The sequence below is a fragment of the Trifolium pratense genome, linkage group LG1, assembly GCF_020283565.1.
Source record: "Trifolium pratense cultivar HEN17-A07 linkage group LG1, ARS_RC_1.1, whole genome shotgun sequence".
Lineage (NCBI taxonomy): Eukaryota > Viridiplantae > Streptophyta > Magnoliopsida > Fabales > Fabaceae > Trifolium > Trifolium pratense.
Genome location: NC_060059.1, coordinates 50,058,998 through 50,073,608, shown reverse-complemented (window position 1 = coordinate 50,073,608; position 14,611 = coordinate 50,058,998). Strand labels below are relative to the sequence as shown.

Below are 14,611 nucleotides of genomic sequence, written 5' to 3'. Positions count from 1 at the left end.
TTTTTTTTACGAAAGAGAAAATCGAGTTATATTTATGTTCTTCCTCTTAATTTATTTTTATTACAAATTTTAATATGGATCACTTCTTCAAGTGGTCCATGATTATGTTTTATTTTAAATTGATTGATTTTTTTTTGTTAAGTGTTGATTTTTTATTGGATCCTGGACATCCTAGTTCTTAACCTTTAGTTCAACTATCTTAACCAGTTGAGCTGCTCATTCCAACTTATTTTAAATTGATTTGTTTTGGTTATATATACATGTTAAGACATAAAAATATGGATAAGATGTAAGAGAATTCAATTAGAATTTGCAACCAACGTAAATAAGGATTTAGACTGAGAGCAAAGGAGTTTTTTTTTTTTGTACAGGTTAATTCTTCTTATTATTGCTTTAAGAATATCTTCTTGCAATTGTTTTTGGAATTTCTTTATAGCAAACTCTTTGAATAAGTGGAATGGAGGGTTGTTCTCTCCTTTAAACGTAGGTCATTGTTATAACGATATGGGTAAGCAAATATCACATGTTCTTTCTTCTTCTCTTTTATTTTATTTTGTTCTTTTATCTTATTTTGTTTGTGATGATTATTGATTCACTGTGTGGTTTGATTGCTACTAATATTTCTCAATGTACACAACAATGTTTGGTCTGACTTTTTCAATTGAATTCAACATATCTCAAAATTCTTATAAGATGCTTAAAAAAGGAATTAAATATGAATTTTTAAGCATCAAAAAATAAAAATTCATATTTAATTTATCTTTATTAATGAAAATTAAATTTTTGCAATAGAGGTTCATATAATGTACTAGAAATCATCGTAAAAAAGAATTTAACATTTTGAATAAGACAAAATCATTCTTCTTAATTATTGAATCAAAAATAAATAAATATTGAGTAAAAAAAGGAGTATTTTCGATATATGCAAAGATAAAAAGCTGTAATAAATACATTTATTAGAAGAAAAAAAAATAATTGACCAATGTTGGGTCTAGGGCCACCCAATTTGAAGGTAGGCCAACCCTTTAAAAAAAAAAAAATCATGTCCCGTTACCAACTTTAAAGATTTATCCCATTAAAAGTTTAATGGACGTAAATCGTGGGAATATCTTAAGGCGTCTAATTTTGGTCAAAGATCATAATTACACTGGATTAGAAAGAAAGACAAATGTGTAATAAAAAAAACAAAGAAAGAAAGAAAAATGTTATTAAGAAATTCAAATTTACTATAGTGGTATAAAAAGTTAAAGGTACAAAATCCATATCCATATATTTACAAATTGAACAATAAAAAAAAATTAGTAAAAATAAAATAAGGAACCGCAACAATCTACTCTTTTCCACCAGCTTGAAATATTCACGAAAGTTGATGGTAAGTACTCTAGCCTTAAAATTCATGAAAAATATCAATCAATTTTTTATTTTTTGAGCCAATGTATATGATCTCAAGGTAGTAGTAAAATATTACATTATTTACAATTTGAAGTTTTCAATCCTCTCAAATATTTTACATTAGATAAATTTATTTTCTATTGAAGTTGCAGGCTGAAATGACAAAAGAAGTGATAATGGATTCAACACAAAAATGCAACCTCCACATTGTATGCATCCCTTTCATGGCAGCAGGTCACATTCTTCCCATGGTAGATATGGCAAAATTATTGGCTAGGCAAAATGTGAAGGTAACAATTATCACCACACCCCTTAATGCAATCCCATTCAAAACAACCATCAATAGAGAAATTCATTTAGGATCACAAATTCAACTTCTAGAAGTGAAATTTCCAAATGTTGAGGCTGGAATACCTGAGGGATGTGAAAGCATAGAAACACTTCCTTCAATGGGTCTCCTAGATAATTTCTACATAGCTATAAACTTGTTAAAAAAACCAATAAAAGAGCTTTTAGAAAAATTGGAACCATTTCCAACTTGCATAATATGTGACAAGAATATTATAAGTCTAGCTGAAATAATCCATAAGCTGAAAATTCCAAGAATAATATTTGATGGTACTAATTGTTTCAGCCTTTTGTGTAATCACAATATTCATACTTCTAAGGTTTGTGAAACTCTCTCCGAATCCGACGAATTCGTTGTCCCGGGATTGACACGTAGAATTGAGATTAGAAAATCTCAATTGCCTAAAATATCCCAGCCTATACCAAACAAAGATATGAATTTTATACGTGAGAAATTCAGAGATGATGCAAATAATGCATATGGGATAGTAGTGAATAGTTTTGAAGAATTGGAAAGTGGTTATGTTGAAGAGTATCAAAGGGTTACGGGACATAAAGTATGGTGTGTTGGTCCTGTTTCATTAATAAATAAAGATGATTTAGATAAAACTCAAAGAGGTAGCAAGAAACCAATTGATGATGCAAATCAATATTTGCAGTGGCTTGATTCATGGCCTGAAAAATCTGTAATTTATGTTTGTCTTGGTAGTCTTAATCGTGTAACACCTAAACAATTGATAGAATTTGGTTTAGGATTGGAAGCTACTAATAGACCGTTTATTTGGGTGGTGAGAAAAGCATATAGGTGGCGTGAAGTAGAAAAATGGCTTTTAGAAGATGGGTTTGAAAAAAGGGTAAAAAAGAGAGGATTTTTGGTAAGGACTTGGGTCCCACAAGTTTTGATATTGTCACATAAAGCAATAGGTGCATTTTTGACACATTGTGGTTGGAATTCAACATTGGAAGGTATTTGTGCTGGGGTGCCATTAGTAACATTTCCTAGGTTTGCTGATCAATTTTACAATGAGAAGTTGGTTGTGCAATTGATTGAGAATGGAGTTAAGGTTGGAGCTGAAGTTGCTGTGCAATTGGGTGATGAAGATAAGTTTGGTGATGGTGTTCAAGTGAATAGGGAAAATGTTAAAGAGTCTATTGAGAAGGTTATGGGTGATGGTGAAGGGAAAAATGAAGGAGAGAAAGGGCTATGAAGTATGCTGACATGGCAAAGAAAGCAATTGAAGAAGGTGGATCTTCTTACATCAATATATTGAAGCTTATTGAAGACTTGAAGCATGTCAAGTTAAATGGGTAAATCAAAGCTTAGTGTTAGTGCCAAATGCATGTGTTGGTGGTGCTTTATATAATGTATTTGAAGCTGTGCTTTGTTTTTCTGGGAATTGTTTTAGCGGTTCCTTGCTTATGGTTTTTTTTTTAAAAATAAATTGTGGTTTTTTATTAAGTTACTATATAATAAAGAATAAATGGAGAAAATGTACCAAAACACTAATAATAAATGGTGAATAAATTGATGTGAATCCTTGTGTTTCATGTGTTTTCAAGTTTTAAGTACTATTAAGTTATGTAAGCATTTATCACCAACTAGGTATTTTTTTAAGTACTATTACCTAATAGGTACCCACATTAGAGCAAAACACAAAGAGTACCTAATACGTACCAGTTCTACAATAAGAAGTAGTACCTATATTATTTTTGTGGACCTGTTTATAGTAATGTAGAGTTATTGGTGAGATGTGTTATTGGTGGGACATATTTAGAACTTTTTAAGAGAAGCTGTGTTGGAGGAATGAAGTACTTATTAGGTACTAATATTAAAAAATTATGAATGAGTGATGTGTATATGTGGAGTCCAGTTAAATACTCAAAAATGAGTAGCTCCATTGTGGATGCGTTTGATGGCTTATTTAATTTTTCATTCAATAAATGCACATCATAGGTAAATTTCACATAAACTTTACACATAAACTTTACACAAACAATTTCTATATCAGTTATCGAAAGGAAGTGTTTATTATGTTCCTCCAACATCTCATCTCATTTACATAAAATAAAATAGCACTGTATTAGATAACCAGAAAAAAAAAAGCATTGTATTAGACTACAAAACAATACTGGAATATTTGTCAGGGTCATTAAAACATAAAATAGGAAAATGTCATGTTAAAAAAAATGACACCATAAATGTTAGACACATCATGACAGTTTCACAAATGACTTCCAATAAAAATTTAGCACAGCCGGAAAAGAATACAATAAAGCTTGGGGTTTTCCCCTTTTATGATTAAACAACATCCTTTTTACATAGATTTCTCATATCTCATGATTTAATTACCCGACATTGAGGTACTGCTTTATGAAGCATAACTGTCCCTTTGAATGCCATCATCTGCTGGCAGTTCTTTCTATAGCTGACAAGCTGCAGCACAATGGAATACTCAGTCACTTTACGTGTTGGGATACATGGAAATATATCTTCTCCATTTCTCCTCTCCGTTACTAAAGTTTTGGAGTGATTTGAAGTGTATAGAGGATATTTGGACCTCACATAATGCCACACTATCATGTTTATGTTCTCATAACAATAGTAATGAAGATAAGATAATGAAAAATGGAGATATCCATTCCAGGTATGCATTGGTGTTGTAACAAATAATGCCGTTTGCCAAATTTCAAGCCACAAAAGTGTAAAAATAAATGCTGGAATGAAGTGGCAAAATGTTAACCTAGCTCCTGAATTGTAAGTAGTTGAGAAAATATATACCTGCTCAGGTCTCATCCTGCTAAACCCAAATTTATTTATCCATATGGATACTGCTTCTTCAGCAGCTGGTAGCACAAGGTTCTTCACATTCAAGAAGGCCAGCAACCTTTCAATACACGAGAACAATGTTTGGAAGTAGCCCTGTTCAGGTAAATCATAACAAAGATAAATATTCCGCTAGCCACGACCCAGACATAGGCACACAAGTGATAAGAAACTAACAATAACCAAGTTTATCCCAATATTCAAATCATCATAACAGAGCAATGTATCAAAATTTCGGGAACCAAAAATAAGAGGGAAAAAAATTATGTCACGAGCAAGACAGAAACCCAGATATTAAGTTACAAAAAATAAGTGGGTAGAAATCGTAGAACTGAAAACAATCATCGTTAAACACATTCTAAGGGAACTTGTCAGAACAATCCACTTTTTGAAATGTTAAGTACTGGTCTAGCTAATTAAACATGTGCAGACCGTGTAACCTACACCTTCCCCAACCTTACCATGGCCGCTTTATATTCATACAAGGAAAAAAAAAATTAAGAAAGGGAAGTAGGTTAGAGTCAGGTGAATCATATTGGTACCCAATTAAAGGCTAATCAAGTTAGTAGTACAGTCCCTCAGGCCTCACCTTTCCACGGTTCGTGTGTCTTGTAGCAATTAAAGGGAGTTCTGCAATATCTCTCCCAAAAATCCGAAGCATGCCCGCAGATACCACGAATGAACTATGATGCCAGGAAAAGAAAATGTGAATTGTGAACAATAACATAAGAGAAATATGAATTGTAAGATTTAAATAGAAAATCACTTCTTACTTGACCATTAATAATGCACAATACATTCCTCCAAAATCCTGAGTCTGCAAATTCCTTCTGTATTTGAATGATAAGTCAGTTGAGATGAGGAAAAAATAAATTGAAAAGAAATATGAAAATGTTTTGAAAGGTATTTCTTACCCATAAACCATGGAAGGAATAAGGTCACGTTCAGTAGCTGCGTCAACTATAGGATCAAAGCATTCCTAAAACAAATACCAAAGTCCAACAATCGTATTAAAGTGATGTTGTGGAAAACTTGAAAAGGGTCTTCAAAAGAAAAATAGAAATGCACTGTGGCACAGATAGACATTGAAAATTTGTAACACATTATTAAACAAATATAAGTATCATAACATGCAAGAAATTCCCCATGCAATACTATAAATGTACACAAGTATAGACAAACACATCATATAAATGTCATGTGCATAAATGAAGAGTCTGGGTGTGCACAAGCATATATAAAAAGATAAATAGCAACAAGTGAAAAAGCCATTACAGCTGAAAGTTTATCTGGGCTATGAGAAACTTTGGCGGGAATAAGTTAATCAGAAAATTAAAGCTGTGTGAACATGTTTTTATGTTAAACAAAGATTTGCAACATTTTCCAAAGGCATACAGTCGTAAGATACAATCATAGAAAGGCATACATTGAATAAGAATCAATTCAGAAAAAGACAACCATTAATAACAAAAATACAAAGCATCCCTACCATTTGTAAGGATTGTGACTTTCAACCATGCCACATAAAAAAGTTGTGATCATGAAAATGATGAAGCAAAGGACAAGAAGAAATTACATTGAATATTGACAGTGCCTCCAACAGCAACGGCCTGGTTTCAGGAGAAGCAACTTTGCCATTAACAAGTTTCCATCTTATATCAATCTCATTAAGGGGCTCCAAACATCTTTCCTCTTGCTTTTTCTTTATAACACCCAAAAGAGATTCAGGGAGACTCTCAGCCACCCTAACCAGGAGGTTCCCTAAAATAGAATGTATTCTTGTGCAATCATTGCAGCAAAGCCAATCCCCTTCCGGCAATTCCTGTCATTCAATCACGTTCAATGGACAAAAGTGAGGTCGGTGTCTAAACTTATATACCACACATGAAGAAAGCCACATAGTGATGATACCTTCAAAAAGGCCATTTTATGATCCCTCAAACAGCCCACGTGATATTTCTTTTCACACTGCAATGCACAAGGAGGGGAAGAGGGTTAAGGAAATAGCAGGAAGTTTGTTCAGCATAACTGAACCAATCCCACAAATCATTGTCGATCTGATCATACCCTTCTTCAAATAAGGATACTTAATTCTAAATGTTATCGGGGCTTTCTATGCATTGTCAAAATAATACATGGAACAGAATGATTACCTGATCACATATTATTATTGTACGTGGACCAAATCCTGATCTGCTGAAGTCAGAACCTCTACATAACAAAATTTTCCGTTTAAAAAATATAAAAGGGAAAATCAACAATGCTGAAGTAAAAGTGTGGCAACACTTTCTGATTTAACGAAATATATGTTAAGCGAAAGCCAAGTCTATGCATTGGCTTGTAAGGTATAATCTGTAGAATGTACTTATCACCTGCATAAAGCACATCCACCAGCACATCCACCAATCTCAGCTTCAATATCTTTCACTATGCGAATGCATCTCTTGGCAATCTGTTCTATAGGATCAACTCCTTCAACTCTTCCAGCTGCCACAGCATCAGGATTGAGAGCCACAGATCCTTCTCCGAGGAACTTGTGTTGACAGATTGGACAGTACCGGCAACGTCGTGGAGTACTCGATACAGATGCACATTCTGTACATTTCCAAGCATAAGACATTTACGCTCTCTTAGAAGATGACTAGTTATAACTTATCATACAGAGCAAATATTATTCCTAACTGCTGCTTCCAATTAAGTAAATCATGATATAAATTTTAGGCATCAAAGCCTTAAAATTTGATTATTTCCATAAGAAATTGGAGCCTAATACCTTTAGACAGCAAAAGGTTTACAAACAATATTATAGAACATTAATATACAAACAGCCAGAAAGCATGGTCAGATTACAAATTCCAATTGATAAATAATCCAATCAAGCATATTAGGAAATGAGATTACGCTAACTTGTATACATTTAGATAAGAAACCTAGTAGAGCCCATAACTAATAAGAAAATCAGCAAAGAAGGTAAAAAAAGATGTTGAAGAAGGCAAAGAATAGATAAACAGGCACATTTTTGTCTTGTTCCTTCTTCACTTTCTTTAATTTGAAGTACAGTTATAAAGGAGCTTTTTCCTATATGCTACCCAGGGGATACAGAAATGAGAAACTGTTGCCTCACATATCATATATCTTTGCTTCAATACAGATGACATAACTTACAAATAACAGAGCAATTTTATTTTTTTTGAATCAACAAACAGAGAGCAAATAAATAGGGAAATTGATGGTTCCACACACAAACAAACTAGATACTTCGCCCGTCAAATCTTGTCAATTAAATCTCACCTTTATGAAATGCCCTTGGGCATCCATCACAGAGCAACAGATTTCCACCATCCCAACAAACAATGCATGCAAGATCATTATATTTTGCAGTGCATTTGCGATCTTTTGAGAGGAATAATGCCAACTCATGGAGAGACACACCATTTGAAGTGTAGATATATGCATAACTGCTCAAAATCATTCCATGTCATGAAAAATTGAAGATATAAGCAATAAACAAGTCAAAAAGCTTCCCAGTTCCTTCAACACAGCCATGACCCCCCCGATCCCAGGGCATAGGGAACAAATAGAAAACTCACGGCTTCCTACGATAAGCCCACCCTGCATGAATCTCAAACTGTGCAGGGCTGATCTGCACAAATTAAAAATTCAAAGTATTACCTTTACTGCTTAAAATGCCTTAGGTGTGCCCACACACATACAAGGGAAATAAGCATAAATACCTCAGTGTTGCAGCATCGACAAATAATTCCAGATTTCATTTTAATACCCTCAAGATATTTCTGTTAATTAGAACAGAACAGTTAACCAAGGAATACACATACAATAATTTTTACATGAAATACACCACAAACAACCTGTCCACGGGCATAATAAGCTACTTCAGCTCCATCAGGCAATCCATCTTCTTCAAAAATTATTTTATGCAATCGCTGATGCCTTCAGAAGAACATGTTGGGGTGGACAAATAATTACTATCACTGATGATAAGTGATAAAGAAAATAGACAGATACACATACACAGAAATGAATTGGCAGAAAGGGAACTAACTTTTTATTGATCTTCCATTGACTCTTATTTTGTGGAGATGAACACTTTGAATTTGACGTAATTGGAGCAATCTTCAACTTGACTGTCAGTTTTGATGACCTAGTGATAACAACTGATTACAATAAGAGGGAGAAAGAGACATGGCTGTAAAAAATTTAACAAACAAGTATGTTATCCTAACTATATAAGGGTGCTAAAAAATAAAGCAAGGCACATACTTTGTTTCCATGTTGCACAAACTATTCTTCTGGATAAGAACAGGCCCTGAAGCACTCTTCTTGGAAGATTTTGACATGCTAACCCGTTTTGATGACCTTAATAACATAATTGAGAACATGTAAGAACTCTTCTTGAAAAATTGGTTATGCAAAACTTAACAAATTCAAATAATATACAGGATAAACGGAATAGATAATAAAACCTACTTTGTTCTCTTCTTCTTTTGTTTCTTAGTTTTTGATGAGACACACGTTTCAGAAATACTAGATGGACTAGAGAACAAATACGGTCGAGGAGTCCTGAAATATTGTAATACAGTGATGACATTAAAGAAAGTCAGAAAAAGGGTTTAAACACTTTTCATTTCAACTTAGGCATGGTTTGAAGAAAATGGATGATTTTTTCAATGATAGGAAAAAGTTATTTGACAAGAATCTTTCTAGTAAAATAATGTAATTCAATACATTAGTAACCAGTAAAAGAGTAAGCCAGAAGTTTTGTAGAACCATATCAATTCAAGAAAAAAATGATTTAAAAACTGTCATCTTACAATTAGAATGGGAATTCATTTTCATCTATCATTGCCCTGTAACAGTTAATTTTTGCATTTTCTTTTAATAAAATAATAATAATATAATAATAATGCCTATCATGCTTATGCAGCGGTATCGGTATCTGAAAGAAAATATATGATAAACAGATATACAAGTTGGATAAACAACTAGCTTCTATCCTTCAAAGGTTAAATAATAAGCCCAACAGAAGAATAAATAGGTTTGTTCTCTTGTACTATCATCCTTAGTACACTACACTCTCTCTTTAGGACTCTAAACTCACTCAAACTCCCAACAGTTAGATATTAAACCCAACGGAAGAATAAATAAATACCTGACTCTTTTGCCAACCGCACGCATAGAACCATTTTCAGATTTACTTGTTTCGATGCAAGAATGGCATATAAGCCCCACTCTTTTCACAGTTGAAACAGGGAAACACCCTATGGGAATAACAATGATAATAACAATAAGCATCCAAGGCAATCAACAAAGAAATAACGATTTCGTAATATTAAATTTGGTTCTTAGCTTTACCACAAAACTATGACCATGGTGACAAATTTGACGACAAAAAACACAATTGACACCAAATAACAAAAACAAAGCTCTTACCTCTGCAACTCCTGCAGGTAAAATATTTCTCTTCAGGCGGTAAACAAAGAAAGTTTTGAATAGTGGCCTCCAAAGCATGTAAGGGAGCTGCCCTGCAAACTCCCAGTAGTTCAAGCAGACTCTTCCCATTTTCAAAGCAAATATACTGCGTTGCCCTTTTATATATTTTGTTCGCATGAATCTCAAATTGGGAGGGGGGAATAATCTACATTGGCAGAAGGAACAGATAAAAGAGCAGTCTCAAACAAAAACAAAAAACCACTAGGGTAGGTAGCAGGCACTAAGTAACCAATTAACCATGACCCAAAGATAAAAAAATAACAATGACAACTCACTCTGCGTCCATTGCACAAACAGCACGAGCACAATATCCCCCCGCCAGCAATTACACCCTGCAATCCCGAATCTGAAGCCTACAATCACATCGCATCAATATTAAACTCAGTGGGAAGCTATGAAGCACCGAATAAGACCCAAGCCATCAGACACACTCACACGTCGACACCAGTAATAATTTGGCAAAAATAGAATAATTGAATCTAACTAGATATGTTAGTATCAGACATGCCTTCAATCTAAAATGTTGGTACTACATAGGTGACAGTATAATTATAAGGGTCTTGCTAACATGTGCCCAGGGCACATGTTAAGAATCCAAAAGTAGAAATATTCTCTTAAATTTTGTGTAATTAATTTGTGATCAAGTTTAAAAAGTGAATTAGATGCATGAATTATGATAAAATATTTTCTTTTTTGAATCACTAACATGTGTGTGCCTAAGGGCACATATTAGGTTTTCCCTGCAATCTAATAGGACTCCTATTAAATTAGATTAGATAATAATTAGATGATAAAATAAAGAACTTTTAGCAATGGATAAAATTAAATTAAATCATATTTATATAATTATTCACTTTAATTAAAGCATATCATATCCAAATGAGTAACTAATTTCTTAGTGAATAAGTACTAAACTAACATTTCAGTCAAAACAAAAAAATAATACAAAATTAACATTACCATTCTGGTACATTGAACAATTCATTCATGAGATAAATAAAAGAAATGAAATGAAGAAGAAACTAACCTCCTTCTTACAACCGACGTAAACAACGGGAACACCATCGAGCAAACCAGTATCAAAGAGCTCTTTTACAGACAATAGCTTTTCGCTAAACGACGCAACGCTCTTCTTCGTATTCACAACGCGAGCAACTACCTTATCAGCAGAACCATCATCTTCTGATTCAACCTGCAACTTAAACGACGGTCTACGCTGCCGTTTCGAAGTCCATAAAACGACGTCGTTCTTCACTTCCTCACCAATTTTCACCTTAACTTGTTCATTTTCATCGGTTTTGAGCCTCTTCGCTTTCTCGTTGTCGGAATCATGCTCGATCCTCTTACGTCGTGTGTAAACGAAGTAACCGTTCACCACCAACTGACCTCGCCGCCGTTGCTGTTGCATCTTGAAAGTGTCGGTTTCGAGGTTTTGGTTGGTGGTTTCCATTTCCATGGAGATGTGAGATGAATCAGACGGTGAATCTGGATGTGATGGAGTGAGTAATTACGCGGAGGGAGTGATTGAGAGGTGAATTGAAGGTGACATTGGAAATGGAGAGAGAGAGAGTAGGGTTTTGGAGGTGAGAGTGAAGTTTCAGAGATTTGGAATTAGATTGGGGAAGACGAGTGGTCCACGAATTTGACTCAGTGAGTCACTCGTAACTGATGACTAGCTCAGGAAAATGTAAGAGGCGTGGGTTTGGGTGTACTTGGGTATGTAACTTGTAAGTGTGCTCATGACGTTGGGTTCCAGATTTGGGTATACTAGTTGCACTTGCACGTGAATTAATACGGAGTAAGAATTATTGGATATACAGTACTGAATTTTTTTTTTTTAAGCAAGATAACTTTAAAAATAGTTACATTTTTTATCTTATTTATTTGTAATATTTTCTTTCTTTATCTTTTTATTTGTAATATTTTATCTTTTTCTCATTTTTTTATTAAAAAATATTGATGTGGCTGATAATTTTATTTTTAAAAATCTTTTTTATTAAAAAAATTCAAAAAAAAGTCCATCATGTTTCTTTTTTTTTTATATAAAATCCATCATGTTCCTTTGAATCTTCATCTCAAAATTTCAAAACATTTTATTTTCTCTCACTTCATCAAAATCTTCCTCCAAACTCAACAATTTTGTTAATCTCTCTAAAACTTTCCACCAAGATTCTTCATAAAAAAGAACAAAATGAAAATTAGGTTTTTGAAAAGGTTTACATAGAAATTGTTGTTGTTGTTGTTAATGATGATGAAGAAACTTCAATTTTGTGGATATTACATTGAAGATTTAAAGAACTTGACGAATAGGATGAAGATCTTCATCTTTTCCTAATTTTTTATTTTTTATTTGTAACACATAAATCATTTATTTTGTATATTTGGAACACTTCGATCTTTTTCTTATTTTTTATTAAAAAAATACTGATGGTGGTTGATGTTTTTTATTTGAGAGCTTTTTATTTATAAATACTTTGATGATAAATAAGTTAATGATCGAGTGGCCGAGATTGATTAGATTTTTTTGTCTTGTGATCTTGACACGATTTGCAAATCTCACTAAGATCGTATACGATGGTGATGACTTGGGAAGATTTGTTTTTGTGTGCTAGTGCAACCCTTTTAGAGTACGCCTCTTTGTCAAGGTTCATTTAAGCATTTAGGTGAGTCTAGTTAAGAATAAATAAATTTAAAGATAATAGTCGTTAAATAAGAATTTCTTTTATCAATTTTCAATGTAATATTAATGAATATTATTGTTAAGTGTATCTTCTAATGTTTGTAAAAAAAAAAGTGTATACTTTTGTCAAGTTATTTAGTGATTATAATTTTCACCTTTTAAAAACGAATAAGTGATGTACCAGAGTTCGATTCTAGTCCTCATATATTACATGCAAAGTTCCTACAAACTACTAGTAAGTTACTGAAATTCATCGTGGTTCTAATATGAATCTAAGGTTTTTTAATGGAGTGTATCTTCTTCTTTTTTCTTTGGCCAAAAAAACAAGTGCATCTTCTAGTTGATAATATATCACTCTCTAATCTCAATTAAAATATATTTCACATTATATATACGACAGTGGTAAATATATTTCACTCTCTTGATTGAATGCATGTGTAAAAAATGTTTTATTTTGTATTTTTCATCTATAGTTTTTTTAGTAATAATTTATTGTTATTATTATTAATAATATTATTGGATCAATAAACCTCACATCACATCTCATAGAATCCAATGGTGAAAGAATTGTCCAACTTGTGCACCATAAACCTATATATAATCAAGGACACCTTTATGCTTGGTAAAAGATTTGTCTTACTTGAACATGTTAGACAAACCATCTTTTACTAGTAAAAGGAAGGTTGAATTGCTCATAGGCCTTCATTGTGATGATGTGGCACCTCTAAAAAAACTCCATATTTTTATTGAAAATTTACCAACTTCTCTTAATTATTATTAATTAAAAATATCTAAAATAAAATTTATCCTCCACAAATTAAATTTCATGTCTAATGATTAATACATGAATAGAAAAAGAAACCCCCATAATTTCAAAAGACTATATTTTGGCATATATAAAATGATAAATATGGATTAATAGAAAACGTAAATGACTAAATAATTAAGAGTAACCTAAATATTCATATACTTGCCCAAATAAAAAACTTAATTCGTATATATGGATCAATAAAACATTCATACGTAAAAACCAAAAAAATATATCCATATGTCACTAAAATATGTACATATAAATTATATGTATATATAATTTTTAGTATTGTTATTAAATATATATAATCTAATTTTCTAAAAAAACCAAGATAAATCATATTAATATATTATTACACATTGCAAGAGGTTAAATCAACAATCAAACGATTAGCTTATCAAAAAAAAAAAAAAACAATCAAACGATTAATTACAAGGGATAAAAACAATTATGATTGACCCTTATGTATTCATATGATGCAACTATAACTGCAAAATTATTATTATTATTATATTATACAATTAACCCTCATGATTGTTGGAGTTCCTTTCAATAATTATATATAAAAAAAACTGTATGTTTTACCACAATAGTCTTTATAAATATTGATACTCACACATCACTACTTGCCCATGGTCTCATATTTTGTAATCTTATTTTTTTCTTTTTTTGTGTTTTCTAACCTTCTTTGTAGTAATTTCATCAAGTCATGTCTACTCTTGAGTAAATCAACTACACTATCTTATTGTTTCAAGGAAAAATGTAATTCTATTTTCAAATGTATTTTCCTCATTGTTTTTGGGATAGGTTCTTTTTTTTCTTTCAAATATAGCAATGAAATGTATATTCAAGAATAACATTGCGACAATGAAAAATATATATAACTGCAATTTCTTAACTTTTTTTTAGTGGTACTTGGTTTTAATATAGAAGATTTGGAAATGTAATACAAGTTGGTCGTATGAAGCAAATTTGGAAGAATTTAATCTCTACTTGGTTAGAGGTGTTTTCATATGCTTAATCATCTTGGTTAGGATTCAAATAA

The 14,611-nt window shown here is 32.2% G+C and overlaps 1 protein-coding gene across 1 annotated transcript; it reads right to left on the bottom strand.

Annotated features, from left to right (window-relative positions):
• Positions 1 to 3,826: 3,826 nt before the first annotated feature.
• On the bottom strand, positions 3,827 to 11,855 carry LOC123902616 (increased DNA methylation 1-like). Its single transcript, XM_045952384.1, has 20 exons — positions 11,103 to 11,855; positions 10,351 to 10,428; positions 10,016 to 10,220; positions 9,735 to 9,843; positions 9,053 to 9,145; positions 8,846 to 8,941; positions 8,628 to 8,726; positions 8,434 to 8,515; positions 8,299 to 8,358; positions 8,155 to 8,207; positions 7,856 to 8,022; positions 6,937 to 7,159; positions 6,718 to 6,775; positions 6,476 to 6,532; positions 6,141 to 6,386; positions 5,479 to 5,543; positions 5,338 to 5,394; positions 5,154 to 5,247; positions 4,520 to 4,660; positions 3,827 to 4,174 (listed from the first exon to the last, which is right to left on the bottom strand). Exons 1-20 carry the CDS (start codon positions 11,529 to 11,531, stop codon positions 4,076 to 4,078), a joined length of 2,511 nt encoding a protein of 836 aa, XP_045808340.1. The 5' UTR covers positions 11,532 to 11,855; the 3' UTR covers positions 3,827 to 4,075.
• Between the last annotated feature and the right edge of the window lie 2,756 nt (positions 11,856 to 14,611).